The following is a 22,494-nucleotide window of genomic DNA, read 5'->3' as shown; positions in this document are numbered from 1 at the left end:
TCTTCTGCTGCAAATCCCGCAGGGGAGACGCTCTCCCTGCCCTCCCTGGCACAAAAGGCAGCACCTCGGCGGGACAAAGCACTTGGCAGATCCGAGCGTCCCCTGCGAGCCCTCTTCTCCACAGCCTCCCCACCCACAGCAAGATGGCTCTTCTGACATCCTCGTGCGGTTCCCCCCAGCGCTTTGATCCTTTAAGGGGCGAGACGGGACGCTTTATTTACCCACTGCTGGGTCTAGCAAAGCGGCCGTTTCTTGGCTGCGGGCTCTTTGCTGCCACGAGCGTCAATGTACGAGGGTCGCAGAAGATGCCTCCCGCCTGCAGCACCCGGGCTCCGCTCAAGAGAGTGGGAAGCAGAGACTGGGGGAAACTGAAACTCCGTTATAATCACAGTATCAATGTGAGAAACCTTTTAAAAAAGAGCAGTCATTAAGTGGGCTATGCAAAATGCATTTTGTGGAATGTATACCTGGTTGCAAAACCTGCTCAGCTGTAACAGACGCAGAGATGTCAATCTCGACGTTACGACGATAAAGAGATCAAATAAAAAAGAAACTTCCAAGCCTCTCGGCAAAATCTTTTTGGTCCCAGCCTAAGTGCTTAAGGGCCAGATTCAGGCTGCTCGACTCGCAGACAATATCACCTAACATCCAGAAGCAGTGCCATGGCAGAAATCGGGGAGGGTGCTCAGCAAATCGGATGCTGCTAACATTATCCAGAGCAGGGGCCAGATTCGGATGAGCATTTTCATAACCGAGTCCTTCAGGTCTTGGTTTTCCATGGTCAAAAGCACGATTCACAGGTACGATCTATGTAGGGACTCGTTCTTAAAAGCATGGACTTCCACCTTCCCCCGTGAAATACAGGGAGTTTGTCATATCATCAACAGAAGAGTGTTAGGCCAGGGCTAAGTGGTTTGAAAACCCCGCTTATCTCTCAGGCACAAGACAGAAGCGAGACGCGGTTCCTCCCGAGGGCAGCCCACGGACTCCTTGTCAAATGCGGTCTTTGCCTTGGTGAGAATTCCTCAAGCTGTTTTGGATTGGTTTCTAAAGCAAACGTGAGTTTAAAAAGGTGCAAAGACTGAAGGGCAGCGTATGCTATGCTGAGGTCATCCTGCATTTTCTCCAGAACTAAAATTGAATTTAGGATCTTGGCAGAGAACAAACATTTGCATTGGAAACTGGTTAATTTATGTGCTATTGCCCTGCTAGGACTAAAGTAACAAACCCCTCATTGTGTGCCTCCTGCCCCCCAACCTAATAAACTGCCTCTAAATAGCCTCCTTTCATTGCAAATCTGCTCCACCTACATTTGTGCTGAATGCCGGTTTTAAATGTTTAGCACTCTAAAATTTTCCGCATTTAGTGTATCCCCCCAGGGTATGGGCTGACAGAAGTACATATACAGGCCCCCACTGTTGACTAGAATACTGCAGGTGGCAATTACAGCATTTTGCACTAGTTTTCAGCTACATCATTAAAATAATTTCCAGAACAGTTGTCAGAAGGTTCAAAATTACAGCTCTTCTATCCAAAAGTTACAACCCTGAACTTTCAAAGAGAACTGTTCATGATAAAAGGTGGTATTTTCTCAAAGCCACCTAAAGACTACTAGCTTTAATATATAATCACGGTTCTACCTGTGTTAATATTATCTCTCTTTTGCCTGTCTTTTTTATATTAAGAAATACAGTTTTCAGCTTTAATTAGATTATTCAGAAGCTCATTTTGCACGGTAGTCAACAGACTTTGAAGCAAATATTATGTAGCCATATGAATTTGCATATATCAAAATTCAGTATGCTCTGGTTGAAACCTAATAATCTTAAGCCACAGAAGTTGTACATACATGAACACAATATGCAAAATGTCCCCCTAAATGAAAAAATCATCATCTCCATTAATACAGGCTAATACAAAATCAACACAAGATCCTACCCAGAGTCCTGACAGAAAGAAAAGATTTTCTAATACCATATTCTAGACTTTCTCTATCTCCTACGTGATATTGTATTACTTATTTTATAAATATTAGCCAATTAAGTAATCAACTAAGAAACATGGTTTAATGTACAGAGGTATTGCTTGGGGAAATCTTGACTGCCTCTCAACAATGCTTGTATGTGGATATCTCTCCCAGTCTAGATCATATATTTTGAAATAACATTTCAGATTAACTCCTCTGTTAGGAAAAAGTGACATTTCAGCAGAGTATCTGAAAACCTACAAGAATTCCAAAAATAAAATCAGAACGACAGGCAGAGAAAATTTAGTTTCTACTTAAACTGATTTCAGATGATTAAATTGGACCTTGATCTTCAGAGGAGGTTCAGGTAATTGAGATTTTCCTTTAACTAAAGAAACCCTGGGAGACATTAGGAAAGATGCGTCCTCCCATACTGCGTCACGTTTTTCAGATGTGCATAGGTAGTGTTAAGGGAAACAGGCTACATACTTATCTCTTGGAAACTCCCATTTTGGGTCTTCTGGCAATTCATATTCCGAGACTCCTGCCAGCATGGGGGCATCGGCAGTAGAGGAGAGGCGAGTAGTTATCCTCACCAGGGGTGTGTTGGAATTCATGGAGGAGCTCGAGTCAGCTGACACCTGTTGTTCCAATACAAGATGCAAAAAAGGGGAAAGAAAAAAAAAGGCGGAGATGTAATCTTGACCCAATATCTGAAAAACAGCAGTACCTGATAACCAAGCCAGCTCAGAAGAACGGTATTAGAAAGTGGCTGAACCTATAGTCTTGTTTCTAGTGCACTATTCTCACACATTTATCCTCCCTTGTAAGCACAATACCAACTCTAATTGCTGCCAAGGCTGTAATTCTGTCCCATAGGTCAAAAACTATGTAAGTTTTAACTACATTCACTCAGAAGAGAAATTAAATAAACTTTTCCCTCTTTTTGTTTATCAAATTAATATTTTTTTAATCAACTGAGAGTATTTATATCACCACCCTCAGATACCTAAGTGGGCAGTTTGTACTATGAGCAGATGTTACCAAAAAGCTCTCTTCTTCCACTCGCTTCAAGTTGTCCATGTCACAATTTCTTTTCTCAAAATCAGGACACTATTTCTTGGTGTTACTATTAAATTGAAATTTTCAATTTTAGTTTTGCAAAGGCTCATGTACTTTTCATCAGCGCCAATGATCGAGATCACATGCATATTACTGTGTAGGAAATGTCGGATTCTCTGATATTTTCTAAGCATTCAATATTGAAAGCATCAAAAAGCTATCACAATAATTGGGGGATACTTAAGTTTTCAGTTAACTACATTCTTAATTAAAGAATCTGCAGGCAACGTGGAGAAGAGCTTATAAAATAATTCATAATGTCCAAAACTTTGAAATGTAATTCACTTTGGAGTATGATTTCTCATTTGCCTCAACACCAATACATTTTCCTTAGAGCATCAAAGGTACTTAACGATAACTACTTTGAAAAAGGAGGCAGCTACTCCCATCCATGTAACAAAACTTGTTTTGGGGTGAATGGTGTATCTTCCATACGGCTCTTTCCTCAAACCTGCAAGCAGCAGCCTGCTGTATGCTCACCGCAGAGTTTCAAGTGAATATGAACACAAAACAAAAATGCTTGTATTGCCACTCCATCCCCTCCGTTAAGCGTGAATCCTCCTTCTCTCTTCAGGCCATGACAGTATTGCTCAAGCCCAAATCTGGTGGCCAAGACGGGATGAAGGTTGCTTTGCAATGCCATCGCTGGTACCTGTCCTCCCATCAGGTGGCAGGAGGTGCTTCTTGGCCAGCATCTTGGGACCCTGCCCAAGCTGGAAGCCTAGAACATCAGAATAACTACCACTCTCGACCTTCATCCTCATCACCTGGAGTCAACCCTGACACCAGGTTTGCTTATGTAAAGTGCCACCAGGCTATAATTTCGTTCCTGAAGTCTTATAACTAGATTAAAAAAAAGCAATTATAAGCCAACAGATCCTAATAGCATTAGAGTGCATATCACTGATACACAGTGATATGAACACAAAATCCTCTTGTGTCTCAAGATACCTGATAAGCGCAACTTAGTGCTCCCTTATTTCAAGTCCAATTAACAATTACAGTGTCTCAGCCCACAGAATTACTTGAGCTCCTCAGAATGGGGCTAAAAAGCTTTTGCAACCTTACACAAGAGCATGTATTTTGACAAGACGAGGCTAAGGCTCTCATACAAATTTCTCATCATGACTCTGACAACCTGTTTTGTCTGAGAGGTCTTTTGGCAGGTCAACATCCTCAAACCCATCTCATCAAATGGGGTTGGCTTCTTGACACATTTTTCTGAGACCAGAGGTTAAGACTGGAAAGAGGTTTTGTAAGGAAGAAAGTGTTAAGGACTGCTATGAAAATAATTAACCTTGGTAACCAGTTTTGCAGCTGACTGACAGACCTTTCTTGATATGAGAAGCTCCAGCTTCTGCATGCGAGATGTGGTATCTATGGAACAAGAGAGTATAACTGCATAAATAAGGCTACCATTCAAATAGGAGAGGTGGACTGCTTTCCCCCTTGTCCATCCAACCATCATTAATGTTAATATTTCCTTTCAGCAAATATAAGTATCTGGCACATTCCTCTAGGCTAATAAATATGGTGACCACTTGGGATACAAAGAGAAAACTACTATTAAGGCAGACTACGTAGCTCTAAATAAATCAGTAAGTGAATACTGAACAGAGTCCTTCGAGAGAGATGCTGCTATATCCAGCCTAGAGGGGAACATACCTGCTGGAGCTGAGTTGCTCACTCAGAGCTGCATGGCAGGTCAGCGTGAGAACCTGGGCTGGAATTAGACTTTTACTTATGTTTTACTCATTTTCATTATTTCACTACAGTTTAAAAATGATGATTCATGAAATGAAGTAGCTCAACACTAAGAAATGCGCAAATCTCCACAAACAATGTGCCAACTCCTCTGTCCCCCACAACTTCCCTTAGATTTCATTTGTCTTATTTCTGGTTTCCATTTTTAAATCTCTCTTACTGCAAACTTACTACTAATACTCTACGATCACTTCCTTCATGTTTCCAAAATCCACCCACCAGCCATTCTACCAAGATCTTTATTGAAGTCCTGATTTATTTATCAGTTTATTTATTAACATTGCCTTTACTTTCCCACCTTCCTTTGTCATTATAGCCATTGTTTTCATGGGACATCAGGAAGGCATGGAAGTGAAGCTGTAAAATTTAGATGACATCCCTTATCTATCAGAAATGGCCCAAAATGTTCTGGGGTCTTTTTTTCATGAATACAGTATTTGTATTAGACACCGTTCAGACCGCTGCCAGAGTTTCATCTTTTCACTAGCTCTTACACTCACAATTCAGCAGTCTTAGCATGGTTAAAACCTATAAACATAAACTTGCATCACCAGAGTATTTCAGTTTATTGCATTTCAAACACAGAAGTTAAACAGCAATAATGTATAGAAAAAACAGATGAAAGACTCTGCCAGTTTCCCTTTTAACACTATTGCACATGTTTAGTTCACACAATAACTGGATGATTGGCCAGAGATGCTGTAGGTAACCAAAGCGCATTAACGTGGATAGGAATGATGAGAAATCCAGAGGAACTACTCAGTGTCTGGGAGAAGAAAAATGGACTGTACTCCCAGGGAATATTCTTCTGATTGATTAATTGGAGCTGTACAAGGAGTTATGGGAGCTCAAGGGCTATAAAAATCTGTTCCAGAAAAGATGAAGCCAACCCAGGCTGGCCTGTGGTTGGAAGAGATTTTCTGTTTCAAAATGGCCTTTCACCTTTTCTGCAATAGTAAAGAATTAACCTTTGAACTCATCCCTTAAGCATCTTTTTTCATTGCCTTAGAGCGCACTATAAAACAATGAGGAAAACCTTACCTACTCCAAGGTCAGTAGGCATGGTCAGCTTCAATCTACATCTATACATTTAAGTAACAGCATATAGAAAGCTTTTTTCCAGCTTGCTACTTGCAGCACTGCTCTCCCACCCCTTACCATGCAGGTTCAAGAACCGGTGACGTTCCTGCCACGAACCCCACATTTCAGCCTGTGGAGTTGCTTTCAAGTCCGTGGATGCTCCTTTTGCTTTCAGTTACGCAAAGATTCAAGGTACATAGGACACAGGCGTAACAGAGGCCATACTGAGTTTTTGCAGTGAGCTTGTAATTGTACATGGGCAATATACAGGCTCCTGGGTCACTTTTGGGTCTACCAAGTGCCAAGAAGCAGCAGCTGGACGTGTAGTCAAAATGCATTAATTTCTTGGGCAATCACCCAGCTCACCAATATGTGCTTCTCGGAAATAAAGGAAAAAAGCAGAGCCAGGGCAGAGAAGCAAGGAAGGGCACCTCATGTAGGAGAATTAGACATCTTCAAGGTCTACTCAGTGTGTTGCTGACACCTGTTTTAAGTGAGGACACTACACTAAGGAGGTATTTTGAGTGCTTAATTAAAGCAAGGAAGGCAAAAGTCAACTTAACTTGAGCAGAACACTGAAAGAACTATTGTGGTATACGTTAACCTCAACAGGAAGGCAGACTTCCACCGTAAAATATTCTTTCTGTGCTTCCTTTCTGCTTTTAGGAGGCCAGAACCAAGAAAAGTACCAGCCTCAGACAGATTTTTAGCTCCATATCTGCACTTCAGAAGGAGAAGAGCCCACTGTGTCCAAACCTCATGCACCAATGCATGATTATATCCCCATTTTAACAACATATTTTTCCTTCGGCCAAGACACTGTATTTAATCAGTTCCAAGATAATGGTTTACAAGCATTTCTAAGCAGTGGAGCATTTAAAACAAACAAATCTTTGCTGGAATCTTTAAATGCCATGTGGCAAAATCAGCTGCAGAGCAGTGTGTAATTGTCTGTAATTGATTATGAAGGGTGTTTTCCTCCATTGATGATTTATACCATGTCCCAAAGCCTAGATCTGTCAGTTCTGGCACTCATGCTGTGAGATTTTAGCAGCCATGCAGTGATTTCCTATAATTGTCAGTCTTTTTGAAGGCTCTGCTATAAAAGTTAATTTGAAGTCATATGCATATATGTATATAAATATAATTAGTAAGTAATGCTATTAGCTGTTGATAGAAACAGTCCATCCAAGTGACTGGATCTAGGAAAATATAAGGTTAAATGCACTACATGAAACTGAGGATTACTAACATTAAGTACTGATATTTAAAACACACGCAGCACCACCACTTCATGAAAAGCACTCCTTTTGAAACACACAACAACAAAATAACAAACGAGTACTACTAGGCAAGCCAATGGTTTCCATATAGAGAAATCCAAGGATAAAGCAAAAAACTAAAATAGGTATTAAGGTAAATTCCTTGCAAAATATCCTACTGACAGTTGTGTATTAATCTTTGTATGTCAGAGCCCATTCCTCAAAATGAATGGTATTTTTACAGCTCAATACTACGTGAAATACTATGTTACTTTACTTGTTGCAGATCTCTTTTTCTCAGGTTTCAGCTGCCATCATCATTTCAAATCAGCTATTTTGCTGGGTGAGCTTAACTCTTACTTTAAACCAATCAGTCTTTGTTCATCACAAATACACTCATTACATCTTTATGAAGGATTAGACTCAACAACGACAGTAGATACAAATTAATGAGAATGTATAAAATACTAAGCATAAGAAATCATCCTTCCCTATTTAAGACACATACATACACCCAAGCTGAAGGGATCCAAATTTGACAGATTAACTGTGATAGCACTAACGAAATGCTCCAGTGATGACAAATACTTGTCCTTGACTTTGACTGGGCAAGTCACAAGAGATGGGACTGTCTTTTTGTCTGTTTCAATTACAATTTCTTTGTGAAAAGTAAGTACTACAAAGCATATGTATATCCTATCGAAGGCTACTCTACCTTTTGGTTCAGTGAACCTGTCACCTAAAGCCTATACTGCAAATCGGCTTGTGATGTTCAATCCTATAAATACTTCTTCCCCCTCCCTCGCAAGCTGGTACTTCTACGCAGAACACGGGTAATACCAACAGAGCACTGCACCTCTCTGCTTTTATATAAAGAAGAGGAACTGCTTGCTGGATTTCCCCGTAAGCAGTTTCTATTTCGAAAACCAAGTACCAGATCCTAGTGAGGCTGAGGATTGTAGGGGGAGGGAACTGATAATTCCTGACTTCATCATGACCCTTCCTATGAATGTGAAAAGAACCACATTTTGGCAGGAAAAAAATGCCTGCATGTGGGGAATGATAAAATCCTGTAGTAGCTCAGACTAAATAGTGTACGAAAATCCAGGCCTGCAAACCAAACCATATGTTAACTCAGCAAGACTCTTAACCCGCTCAGACAAGATGGCATCACAGTCATGCAAATGCCTCCTCGGGAACCAGGCTTAATTTCATATCCCGATCCTTAGGGAGCTTGACCCAGCAGCAGAGAGCTTTGAAAACAATATCAAGAACTCCCCAATCTATGGCCTTATTTCTCTGGAATTCCAACAAATCCCATCACCCAGCCCCAGATCTCTGCCCAGCTCACACAATCTACCTGCCACGAGCATCTCCCCTGCTCACTCTCACTCATCCTCTCAACAACTCGGCCACTTTCTCCGTTCCTCCCACGCACAGCACAAAGGCAAGGGAGAACCTTCTGTGATCAATCAATAAATAAAGGTTTACTGACAAAAACCCAGCAGGCTTTAAATACAATCCTCTAAAATACAAATAAACTGAAACAAAAAAGGAAGCCTGGCGGTAAAACAAAACAGAGTTGAATAATCCAGAAACACACACCCATTAAATAAAACACCTCCTGGATTATTTTTTCATTCTTGACTTGTGACAACAATTCCAAAATCCAAAACCAGCCTTAAAAGATGCAGAAAATTAAGAACTGCTGCAGCCTTAGAGACCAAGGAGATGCTAACTGAAAAATAAAGGAATCTTCACTGTTGATGAGCAAGTCTTCAGGGACTGCTCATCTCAGCCTGCCTCTGCAAGCTAATACAAGCAATTAGTGAAATGACCAGTGAAATCATCAAAACAGAGACACAGATTTCTTTTAACGCTTATAGTAGTTACATTTTCCTCTGTGAAGATACAAAAGCAGAGAGCCCTTCAGTGAGAAACTCCTGTTAATAAAAAAGTACTCGGGAGAATTGAGAGTAGTGGAATTTTTGCTTAGGGGTTGAAATAGGATTCGCACTTTCAAACCTTCCCACTTTTAAAAGCAAAATGCCATTTTTGCTAAGAAAACATAGAAAACCAAAATAAACCGATAAAACCCTATCTGACAAGCATGCTGTAAGGCAGGGATTTTTTTCCTCTGTGAAAACAATAGCTTTGGAGAAGGTCCATATTGCATCATTTAGCGATAAATAACTAAACTGAGGGCAGCGGTTGGCACTGCTGTCACACGCAATGAAATAACACTCTCCCCCCAAGGAACCATTTCCAACTGACACAGCTGAGCTCACACCAAACCCTAGGTATTTTTTATGCCATTGACTTATTTCTGAGTCATTACGATGCTTTTATATTCAGGCAAAAATCTAATAAATGTCTTATCTAAGCAGCTGATACGTATCTCTCTCTGGTTAAGTATAAAACATTTGAAAAGCCTTCTTTATCCAGAAAGCTACACAGATTTTTTAGCCATAGAGATGTGTGAATTGAGCCGAGGGCTTCTCATCACTCTTTCTGATACTCTCAGAGTCAAAAGTCCCTCTTCTTCCCAGTGATTTCCAAGCAAATGACTAAAATAATAACATTACAAAAAAACAAGAACTGGCAAAGCAAGCCAGAAAAAATAAGAATTAACATTTTTGCTCATAAAACAAACGAAATATTTTTCAGATAGGACAAAGTTCATGTCCCCCACCTCAAGACTTTGTAAAATACTGCACTTTAGAGGAAGATGGCTAAAGCATTACTACTCTGTAGCATTTTTAACCAAGGAGATGCGGAAACCTTCAAACAAGGGTTCAGAAAAAAGTAATATTGTTCAAAGTCCCAAGACCAAGCTCCACCCTAGCTCTGTCTGATCATGCATCTACATTTCAAATACTTAACCACACTGAAGAACTATTTTTAAGGTACATGTATTACTCTGACAGTGATAATATTCTGGACAGGCTGTAAAAACAATCTGCAGAAATCCTGCACAATCTATTCATGGTGCAGATGAACCCAAACTAAACCCTCAGATCCAAACCCCCTGACCAGAACCTGGATCCAACCCCCACAGATGGTCCCTATTTTGAATAATGTGGTAAACCACAGCCTCAGATGCCAACACCCCTCCGCCTCGCGGGGCTGAAACCTGGGGGTTCAGAGGTCTATCCTGAAGACCTACTGCAAGAAAATCAAAACGTATTAGACTCCAGCTTCAAAAGAAACAAGTCTTTCAGGTGAGGACAGTATGGGGGAATGGAAGCTGTTTTGGCAAGTGATGGCCTGTGACAAAGCCAAAGTCCTACTTGTTTAACTGGTTTGTTGTTCGTGTTATTGCCCTCTCCAGAAACGCTCACTGCCAGCCACAAGCAATTATAAAATATATTTCATGCTGTTGTATGTGTTTTAAATCTGACGTTTGCTTTTGTTCCTCACTCAAAAGCATCAGCATCTTAATCAAACTGTCTGAGATCTGATATAGTATCTCCTCTATTTTTACTTTATTACGGGTTTTTTTCTATTTTGGGGTTGTTGCTTGGCTATGAAATTCCTTCTCCTCAGTCCTCAAAATTCTTCCTGAAAAATACCTCTCTGTATCTGGTACCTAGTTACTATAATAATAGTCACCTTAGAAACATTATAAATACACAATTAAATAGGATTCTGTTCCAAAGTCCATTAAGTCAGTAAAAATTTTTCCATTGACTTCAATGAGCTGTAGGATCAGGCCCCAAAATACTTTAAATACATTTTTTTCCACCTATAGACTGCTATTACAGAGCATATTCAATTTTTTACATTTCTCCTCTAACATCCCTGCCCTGATTTCCTTGCCTTGAGACACACATTGCTATGTTAAGATGTACTTTCTTCCCATGACAGTCTCCTAGGTGCCAGATTAAATCCCACCCCTACTACAATTTGGTATAACGCTGACTTGTTCCCCTTTTCCAAAGCTTTCATCAGAGGGACGTGCTGGCTTAGTTGTTTGGTAAAAGTTTTTTAAACTCTTTATCTACTTTCTGTTACCTGTCTGCGCAGAGGGATTCGCTTTGTCAGCTTATGGACAGCGGGCTGGCTGCTGAAATCAGGCTTCTTGGTGGTGTTCTTCATGCGACACAGGATGACTGTCAGCACCATGCAGGCAATTAAGAAGACCCCTATGCAGTAAATTGCTATTTCCAGGTAGTCTGGAGATGTCGGATATTCTTTTTCTTTTTCAGGAGCTGGATTGGAAGTTTTTAGGAGGAAACAATCATGCCACAGAGTTAGCACACAGTACAAGCATAGTTCGGTACAGTGCTTGGAACAACTTGAAATGGGAAAATATCAGCAATTCTTGCAGTGACTGTGTGACATACAGAATACTGTGAATGTTTAGGCCATCTTGTAATCTGAGAGTAATCCCTCTTTCTAGATCACAGCTTTTAACTTCTCAGTTTGCCACTGAGTGTGAGCTTGTGCATGTATGTATACATACACAGACATATACATGTGTCTGCCTAGATAGGTAGATACATATACATTGAAATATGGGATGATCAGGCGTAATTTGGGGGGAAAAGAAAAAACTGAAGTGTTCAAACTAGGCTCAGGTTCATTTTGTTGCTCAAGTCGAACTTCAAAAGCACTGTAATTCTTTTTAACCACATAAAGACACAATTAAAGATAAAATACTGAATTAGCTAGCCTAATAGAAAAGTGTCTAAATTCACAAACAGACGTTTGGGCTTGAGTCTGCATTGCCTGTTTATCCAAAATTTTCACTGGGATCTCAAAATACAGAGGGAAGGCAGGATGAATCGGTCCCTCATCATGTTTCTAAACTCAGGTTAGGGGTTTCAGGAGAGTTTCAAGGACCTGGACGCCCAGCTGCTTAACTTGTCGCGGTTCATGCCAGGTGCCTAACTCCCCTGAGGTCCTCTGAAGAGCACAGTGTCAAATTAAAAAGCATTACGCAAGCGAAAGCTGAATTGCTAGCAATACCTTAATTAATGAGTCCTCTGTTGTGAGGACTGCATATTTCAAGTAACCTCATCACTGGTTACTAGTCTATGAGATTAGATTTTAGTGGGAGTGGTTCTACATAGCTGTTACTCTGATTGAAACCATTTTGAAATTATCTTCAAGACAGTTATATGTGCAAGCACTGTCCCTAATCCCTTATCGGGGATTCAACCCCCGGATAAACAGCATTCCACAGCAATCAGCGGTCACTCCGCAAGCAATGCACGTTCAAGCTGAAATTTTCTTGTGCCTCATTCTAGGCTTATAAAAATATTTCATTCCAGAAAATCAGTTAAAAAAACGCTGTTCAAGCACTTGCAAAATGCAAACACTGCTAGCAGAAGCAAGCTCTACACAAGTACTGCTTTGCCTGCTTGGTGACAGACCATGCAGGCTCAGTGTTCACATAAGAGTGAGATTAAATAAAGTTGCCTTGTTCAATATATTTTAACAAAGGGTAAGAAATTATCTGCAAAACGTGGGAACATTCCACTCCCGTCATATGAACCTCAGCAATATGCACATGCAGGTTTTGTACCTTTTACTTAGGATTAACAATTAATAAATGGTAAGCACAAGATGACCCAGCAAACCTCAGGTGGTTCATGTTTTTTTCAAAGGAACTCCTAAGGCAGCTGCCAACAGTTATAAATGAGAAAATTTGACTAGTGTCAAAACCAACTACAGTTACATCTTCTAACAGCTGATAACAATTTTCAGGCAATAAAGCACATTGATGTTTGTTTCTTTTAAGGACAGAAACATCATCAACCCCAGAACAGCAAGACATGCTTTGCAGTAAAAGCAAATGACTACTTGTTTTCTTAGAGCATGCAATGTTTAAAGATGCACGGAGCCGATTCCCAAGATATGGAAGGCACTGCTTCTGTACACAATCCATTGGCATGAAAATTAGAATTCCCGTAAGAGATTTGGATGATAGGTAAGAGTGAATTTAAGCACACTGAATAGCTCAGGTATTTTAACAAACCAGGACATGACTGTGGCCAAATTAGTCCCAAAGCTTCATAAGAAACTTTGAATTTCCTCCCCTTGAAAAAGTTTACAATGATTAATGTGCCGATTTTCAGTTATCTCACTGACATGCTAAGGAAATACAGTTCCTTAGCATTTCTGATGGATATTTAACAGATGTAAAAATATTTCAATTAAGTTCAAAAGCCATTTCCCCCCTCCTTTTATGTTGTTAGGTTTTTGGAGTTGCAAAGGTGTGACAAAACTATTCATTGGCTTGAGACAACTGTGTTTAAAAAAAAAAATAAATAAATCATTGTAAAACTCCTTTTCTGAGACAGAAGCGGTGCTAATTCTGCAGCAATCAACAAGGGGAAAAAAAGAGGAAAAACCACGGAAAGAGAGCAGTGTATACCTGGCAGAACTGTCAACCATGCAGTGTGAAAGGATATCCCAATAGAATTACCCGCCAAGCATGTATACTCCCCAGCATCCTCAAAAGTTACATTCCGTATATAGAGAACCTCAATTTCTTTGTCCGTGGTGTTAACACCGGCAGCCTAAAAAAAAACAAAAGAGGGAAGCAAGAGAAAAAGCTAGACATCGAGAGAATTCTTGTGGATAGGGAGATGGAGCCACAGGGCTTTGCACTTTGTAAAGGCAGAGGTGTAGAGATGCAAAGCTCCTTCCCCATCCACAATCCCTCATCCAAAAGGCGTTTACCAACAGGTCCCAGCTCACCTCAGAAAGTAATCAACACCCTTCACCAGACCTAAACTCACCACCTAAACATGCATGCAATCAAATAACATGGAAAAATTATCCCACAAAGCTTTTTTTTTCTTCTTCTTGTTTAATAAAAGAAAGTTGAAAGAAAAACAATGAGAAAACAAAGTAGGACAGAATGGGGGATCCTTCACTTGTAGTTACCTGTTTCAGAGGAATGAAATTACTATAAAAATGTACTCTGAAAGGATTAGAAAAAAAAAATTTTAAAAAAGGCAAATTCTGCTCCAAAAGACAGAACTTAGTAGCTGTCTTAGGCAGTCTATGGTCCTTGCATCATCCACTGCACTACACTTCAATATTGTACGTTGAGCAGTGTTGCCAAATCTCATTTTAATCTGAAGTTTGGTAATATTTGGTGGTTTGCTTAGAAGCACAGTGGAAGGTATCTCAGCTCTTGTTCAAAAAAGATCAGTTGTAGCTCTCAGAGATGTGGAGAAAAACTGGACCCCAAAGGTTCAAGAACCAGGAGATGGAAATAAAATATATTTTTCTAAATCTTAGAGACTGAAAAAAAAGTCTGGAAGTTTTGGGTTTTTTTCTGGTCTCCTTCCAGACTTGCTAAATCTCTGGCTTGACAAGTCATTATGCACCAAACCAATCAGTGTATCAGTGATTATCCAAACTCGTATAAATAGAGTAAAACTTAGACCTGGAACTTTCCAGCTGTCCCCAGATGGGTGCAGCAGGGCATCAGCGTCAAGGTCTCTGTGATGGAGATTTAGAGAAATTACGATTTGCTGCTTTTTGTCTCTATTCCCTTCAAAAATGTTACACTGAAATACGTGATGAGGGAATAAACGGATTTTTACCAGACCATTTTAAAGTTAATTTAGTTGTGAGTTGTAGTCACATTGTTGCCAGTCTTTATCGTTATTGATGGGTTATTACCCAGTTAACAATGGGTGAATAACAACTGGAAAACCCTTCCACCCTGCACAGTCACAGGTGACGTGGGAAGTTTTAAGTGACTAAACTGACCTGACTGATGCTTCAGTGGGTATTTATGTGAACATTTCATATATATAAAATATATATATACAAACATACGTATGTATATATAAATATACACTAATCAGGCCATAATTATATTATTCAACAAGTACCCTATATATGAACTGCAAAGTATGCAGAATTAACAACAAAACTGGACGTAAACACACAGACACAAAGACACCAGACACAAGAGAGAATAAAGATCAGCATCAGAAACCAGTGCTTATGGTACACACAGAATATTGTGGGAATTTTTCCATGGCTGCTGGTGTAATACCAGTTGCATCACCAAAGGAGGATTACACATATACCACAAGGCCAAAGAGTTATCCTACAAGCTGCCTGCAGTCTCCCAAAGCACCATTTTTCCAGCTTCTACATCCAGCTTGCTTTAAAAAACATTGTTACCTTGAATACTTGGCAGAACAGAGAGCCAGGCAGACTGGTTGGCCTCCCCTATATAATTGGAGACCTTACAAATATATTCTCCAGCGTCCGCCTCTGTCACATTGTACAGTGTCAGCACTTCAGCATTGGAACTATTTATCCCCGAATGCTAGAATAGACCAATAACACAGGAGAACAATGTCACTGCTGCCCAAAACGGACACCGATCTGTCTATGGTCCCACCACCAACGCGTCATAAGAATATGCCTTCCACTTCATACAGGTATCAGCGTCAAAACATTGAGGGTTTGGGGCTTGTTTGGGTTTTTTGTTGGGTTTTTGTTGGTTGTTTTTTTTTTTAAATCCAAAGCATCAGACAAGGAGTTAGAAAAGAGCAGCGTGGGGGGAAAAAGCACCTGGGCTGGTACACCGGCCGTGTGGAACAAGATGGTATAGAGCTGACTGTCCTGCCTGCCAGCGCGCTGAGTTTTGGCAATGCCACCCAGCTCAGAAAACTTTGGAGTTTCCTTGGTCAGGCTTGCTCAAAACGCCTGCCAGCAGGAATGACAGCACCAATCCGCCGGCGAAAAACGGACATCTCTGCAGGCTCAGCATCCAGAAAACCCAATCCTGCCAACAAGCTTTTGGCAGCAGGTGTCACATTACTTTGAAATAAAGAGGCTGAAGAAACATGAAAGAAATGGAGTAGATTGTCCCAGCTATGTTTTGGATGTGTTCTACCCATACATAAATGTCAATAATGTTCTTTAAGAGGGTTTTCATTTTTTTCTGAATAAGTCACGCCTGAAACATTCAGAGATAAAGGAGCTGACGGAAGTAAAAAAGAGCAAAACAGTGTCTATAAGCTGCACAATTAGCATTTAGACAATCAAATGTTTATCTAACTCATTATTTCATTTGTAATATCAACACTTCCAGTTTCAGAAGTTCAGATCTCAAAATTCCTGGATTTACATCAAATAAATTCAATGCTTTAAAGAAGTCATCACCATCGCTGGCATCTGTAAAGCCTCACCTTTAAAACCTGAAGATACGGCAGTCCATCTGGTCCGTATTTACTGCCATTCTTCTCTACATGTTTTATCCACTGAATATGAGGTTGAGCATCGCTGTAGACTTTGCAGACAAACTCGACGTCACCTCCGACGACGGCAGAGGCATTTGCTGGAAGGCCAGCTTGGAGGATGGGCCGGTGCGGTGATCGCTCTGGTCGGGTGGGGAGGGCGAGCGAGAAGGAGCAAGAGAGAGAGAGAAATAAAGATGCATAAATAAGCAGAGCTGCCAAGAAAACTGTAAGTGAACTCGAGCCAAAAAGCCCTGTAAGCCTGTTGGCTGACTCCTCCGAAATAACACTGCAGCCAAAACGTATAACAAAAACTACAGTTCAAAGGAGATGACTTGAGCACTACACTTGTAATATATAGAATAACTATTTGCGGGGAGGGGACAAACTGCGCTTAAAAACTTTTAAGCGTTTTTAATAGTTCAACTCAGCAAGAATTAAGTACAATATCCTCCTTTTTCTTTTTTGAGCTATTGTAATAAGTACATCTGGGTTTTACAACATTCTAATTGGACTTAACCTCCACAAATTAAGAAGAAAGATTATTGATTACTTTTAAAACTGATTAATGTATTAAAATAAACCAAAGGGAATTTCTCAAAACTAGCAGCAGAAGTCTCAGCACTGAAACTCCTCATGTGGGATGCACATAGCAGATAGCTCAACTTTTCAAAACGCTCTGACCAGTACTGCCACGATAGCTGCTCTCTACCCTCATCCAGCAGCAGAAATACCAGTTTGTTCTTATTCTGAGCAGGATGCAGGGAAATAAAGAGTTCTCTGGAAAACTGCAGTGTATTTAATGTGAGCCAATCGAGTTTTTAATCTATAGACTTGCTTAAGTTTGCATCACTGAATAGACCGAGTGTACCCTGTATCATCTGGGTGCCCAGAGAGCCACTGCAGCCAGAGGTCCCAGCCCAATTTTTGCAATACATAGTCTTTGGGGAAAGCCTCGATGCCCTTAGCTAGGACGGCAAGGCAGCCTTCCATCCCCCTCACTAAGCCCAATCTAAAAGCTGCTAAAACCTTCTGGGTAGTGGGCAGTGCATGAGCCAGCTCGCCAGCCCCCAGGGCCACCAACAGCCTTTTTTGCTGGACAAGGCAAGTGGGCAAAGCATAAAAACTTTCTCTTATGTCATGTTTGAATGAGAAGTCCTCAAAATGACAGCCCTGGTTACCAAATAGCTTTATTATCCAGTGAGCGGGATGGACAACACCACCCTCCCCAGAAAACCTTCAGAGAGCTGCAGTTTCATCAGCCGAGCTGGGAACTCACTACCTTCTTCACGCAAACTTAATTCCGTCCATTTCTTTTTATAAGAAAGTAAAGCTAATACTGACCTAAATATACTTTCAACTTATGAATTAGAAGTGAAATGCCCATTGCCCATCCCCAGCCTGAGTTGAGTTGTCTGTTCTCCCCTTCTCCAGGAATTCTTTCGAAGATAAGTAAAAAACAGCGGACCTAAATATTTATTTTTAGAGGCTGTACACTGTGAAAGCTTTGCCCTTATGAGCCAAACCAACTCAATTTCAAATCAAGTGTTCCTTCTTAAACATACCAGTTTCCAATAAACTGTTTCACAAGCAAACATTGCGAGTATAATAGCAAATAATGATGCCCATGGAACAATGGGATCTTTTATACAGTCCAATATATTTGGCATGCAGCAAACATCTACTGGGAATTTATTCACTGAGGCTATGCTGGCAGCATACTACAAAGCAGCAGTCTTATTTTACTTGTGGCAAAAGTGCGTTTGTGTTCCAGTTATTAAATTATTCCATGGCTATGTGTGTCATTTTCAAAGATCTAGGAACAGTTTAATATTTTTTAATTTGTAAATTACAGTAGAAAATATAAATTACTATTTTACAGTTCTGGAGTGAACTTTTAGTTTCTCACCTTATACTAAATAAGCTCTAATTCCATCTCCCTCGCTCCTTCATTTGGGTACAAAAACAGCAAGCAAAAATCTCTCTTTAATAGAAACCTTACACCATCTTCCAAAACTTATTACAGCTGCCTTCAGTATAAAATGAAACCTTAGAGAATGTTATTTAAAATGTTTTTTAGAAGTCAGTAGGCCTCATGTTTCATTTCTCCACATCAGGGTTTGATTTCCTTTGTGACCTTATTCTCTGCCCTTAAACAAACCAGAGAATGAGACCTGAAACATCTTGGAAAAGTTCCTACTATGCCAGCATCAACACATGAAATGTGTTTAGTTTATCCCGATAGCCATCAATGATTTAATCTTTTATTGATGACGGTCAAACATTTCCTCTACCAAAAAAAGAGGAGGCAAAGCAAAGAAGTAAAAGCAAAGTTCTTACATTCCTGGTCCCAAATTCCTTTAAAAAAACTAAATAAAGTGCATGCATATGTATAGGTGTATGTGTATAGCCACTTGTGAAATGTCTTCTCTAAGGGTAAATATGTTAAAAATAAACTTTAGTTGCCCTTCAACATATGGAGCGATGATTAGTGTTCGTCAACTCCCCCTTCAGCAGAAGGGAGTATTCCTATGCCCACACAGGCAAACAGCACAGAAAAATATAGCCATCATGATGCAAATTCAGCAAGGTTTCCTGACAAACCTGGAGTCCAAGGACCACAAGAAATACACTCGGTATTGGGGAAAATAACTAAATATGGAGAAATTTCCACTAATTACAAATGATGAAGTATAATTCTGTACAGTACCATTTTTTGGAAATAGTAATTTCAGGATGTTATCCTGTCTTTCCTATTTCTTTGCAAACAATGCACATCTAAGGACACTGCTTAAGCATAGGTACTGTCAAAACCATCTTCGTAAATCTCACATCACTATTTAGCATTTAAAATACAAGCCATACGCTTGTAACCAGGTATCATCACTCAAACAACTGGCTACACTAATATTAGATGGAAACGGTGTTCTCTTTTTTACTGAAGACTAGCAAAAGAGTCAAAGTTGCCTTTAAAAAAAAATCTTAAAAATCTTAAAGGTTGGTGACACTAATTTTATCATTAGCCTTACATAACCTAATAATTATAATCAGGATCATCACTATAGTGACCATATAAATCTCTAGTTATTGAACTCAGACAAACAGTATTTTCATACAAAACAAGTTGGCAACCAATCTCATAGCTCTGTAGCCCTACTGATTTCAATATTCCCCTTGCTTATTAATATTGAATTGAATCAGAACCTCAAGAAATAAATCTTTGCTACCTGACCACTGAAATTTCAGTGTTCCACTCTCATCGCTAACACATTTCAAAAACCAGTCAACAGCATATGCTATAATACAGGAAATCACCCCGTAGATTAGCTGTCTTCAAGCATACTAAACAGTACATCATAAGGACCATAAAAAGTAGTAGATACTAATTTTATTACCATAAATATTAATTAGTTAGTGAACTACATACAGGATCTACAAGGTTTTTCATAGACATGCCCTGCTTTCTCAAACACACCTTCCTGGTTCAACTGAAATGTTTCAGATGTTTAAAAGCAAATGTAATGGGTATTTAAAAATTTTTTAAATTGAAAAATATTTTCCGTACACTGATCTGAAAGTAACTGAGCCAAACTGATAATTACATATAAATCTCCATAGCTTACATTTCATTTTTATTCTAGTTCTTCCCAAAGTCTAAGTTTATAATACTTTTTAAAGAGAAAGCATGCTTAATGCTGGATCCCAGCTTAAGAGACAGACACCAGCTGGCTTTCTCCAACTTGCAGTTTAGACACAAAACCAACATCAACCCCATTTGAGAAGTCAATTATCTACAAAAGGCAGAGAGAAAATGATTGCTCACATGAGGAATATCATAACCAATGCTACAAGCATCTAAATATTACACCACCGTAGAAGTGCCCAGGGCTTGAGCATTTCTGCTCAGAATTGTTTGAGCAATTCTGCTCGCTTATCTGTAGACAGACTCACTATCTGAAAAGACAACTGACAAAGAGACCTGCCCAATGGCTTAGAAGAAACTGCCATTTAGCCTGTTAATGTTAAAACTTCAGAATACCTTCCTCCAAGAGAGAAAACTGCAAAGAATCCAGGAAAGCTGGAAAATTCCAAGTTTCCCCAAAACTGGCGCAATGGAAGGAGCTGCCCAGGGAGCTCCCAGCCCTGCAGGACACCTCGAGATGGGTGGGAGCCCATCCTGCCGCAGACGATGGAGGGAGAAGTGACTGGAAGCACTAGCTTGGAAATGACTACTGGAGCCTGCACCCTTCACAAGGAGGTCCTGAGAATTGGCTCTTTAAGAAGTTTAACTCCCTGGACAGGTGTTTCCTACAAAAAGCCTTCATCTCTCTCCCATCCTTAGCTTTATCTCCTCCAATTTTTTTTATTTTTTTTTGCTGACCAGCTGCAGCCAACATGGAGGGCATCAGAGAGGAGAGAGACAGGAAAGTCATGATGCAGACGTACGAGATGAAGACGCTGGAGTACAGAGGTGGGCGATAGGGTCCCAAACCCAACTTTCAAAGCCAACAGAGCAGAAGATGCAGTCCCACCACCCCGGTCCTAGCGCGGGCTGTGCAGGGATGGAAAAACCACAGGACAAGAGGCTGCTCGCCGAGCATGCTGGCGGAGGGAAGCCGTAGGGCAAGATTTGCTGCTGCCAGAGGCCCAAGTCGAGCGTATTGTGGCTGAAAGAGCAGCTCTGCCGCTACCGGAGTGCCTTGGCAGGGAGAGGAGACAATAACCCCGGAAAGGGCAAGCGCTGGGTCCCATCCCGAGGCCAAGTCTCCTTAGCAACCTGGCTGTGCCAGGGGCTGAGAAGAGCTCTGGTAATTGTCTATCCAAGGCTCCTCGTCACCCTAGCACAGACAGTTCAGGACCTTTCATGGGAGCTAAAAGCCAGAATCAAAGCCCATTGAAGTCAGGGGGAAATGTCACATGGAATTCAATGGGCTTTGGATAAGGCATCTGATTCATTTCAGAAGAAAAATGAAAACTACTCTTATTTTCTCCTTTTGAATATGCTTGTTTCCTCTCCTTGCAAATGTGTGATTCAAGTGCGGGATAGAAAAATAGAAGCTGAATGGCAAATGCAAGACCAGACATGAGTTCTGGGGACAATGAAGAGATCCTCAATTAAGTGGGGGGGAGGAAGGGGAGAGGGAGAAAAAAGTTATCTAATTCTTTTCCACAATTTTTCATTAGGCACATTTATCAGAGTCTTCGACACCAGTTTTGAAATGCTACTGACTCCTAAGGAGTCGTCTTGAGGGCTGCCACTGTGAAGTTACAGAGGGCTCCTTCAAATGATGCCTCTCAGTGCATCAGTAACCTTTCTGGATCGATAGCCCCTGGTAGAGATTTTGTGTATACAGCCATCACTGAATAAAAAATGAAGCAGTTCCAGCTGTCTCTCTGCTTAACCGAAAACACAGACCCGCCATGCCCTCTTCTTCACTTGCCCTGGTCAGCACAGCACGTTCAGCTCTAGTTGCTTATTTTGCCTGGCTCTGAGCTTGGGAAACCTTCAGCGGCAGTCTGGACCCCGTTCGCTGAAAACACTGCCCATTCCCACCAACCTTCCTTCCAATGGTGCAACATCTGTTGCTTTGGAAAATGCTAATTATCCTGTAAATTATGGGTCTCAAAAGCATTCTACAGTTTTTTAGGCCAGACTGTAATCACAGCCTCTTGCCTTGGCTTTGGCTCAGCATCCCAAACTTGCAAGATTGACTCTTCAGCTTTGGGGGGGGGGGAATCACAGCCTTTTCATCACACACTTGGACTGATATATTTCTCCCGTGTTTCATCCTCACCCGGTACGCAGCACTCTCCCACCATTTCCAATGAGCCGTGTACCTAACATGGAAGGTCCCAGAAGGCTGCCAAGGCCTGGGAGCAGCACTGCTGATAGAGGAATGTGTTGCTACCTGGCTCTGTCCCCAAATTAACTGCATATGTCCTCTCCTATCCAACAATATGTCACGTCTGGGGATTCCCTTAGCAGTTACTTTACAGACAGATGCATATCCACCTGACACATCCCTCATGCCACCAACTGATCCACGGACAAAAGCCTCATGGAGTGGGAAGCCAGTAG

The 22,494-nt window shown here is 40.7% G+C and overlaps 1 protein-coding gene across 1 annotated transcript in view; it reads right to left on the bottom strand.

The window, feature by feature from the left end:
* Positions 1-22,494, bottom strand: part of FGFR2 (fibroblast growth factor receptor 2) — an 81,291-nt gene that overhangs the window by 15,988 nt on the left and 42,809 nt on the right. Inside the window, 4 exon segments of the mRNA XM_010564670.1 lie at positions 2,456-2,607; positions 11,188-11,405; positions 13,577-13,721; positions 16,368-16,558. Of these exon segments, the coding sequence (XP_010562972.1) occupies positions 2,456-2,607; positions 11,188-11,405; positions 13,577-13,721; positions 16,368-16,558 (706 nt within the window).

This window comes from Haliaeetus leucocephalus, unplaced genomic scaffold (assembly GCF_000737465.1).
Source record: "Haliaeetus leucocephalus isolate CR32 unplaced genomic scaffold, Haliaeetus_leucocephalus-4.0 Scaffold184, whole genome shotgun sequence".
Lineage (NCBI taxonomy): Eukaryota > Metazoa > Chordata > Aves > Accipitriformes > Accipitridae > Haliaeetus > Haliaeetus leucocephalus.
The sequence above is the reverse complement of the archived record's forward strand: the minus strand, read 5'-3'. Positions and strand labels throughout refer to the sequence as shown.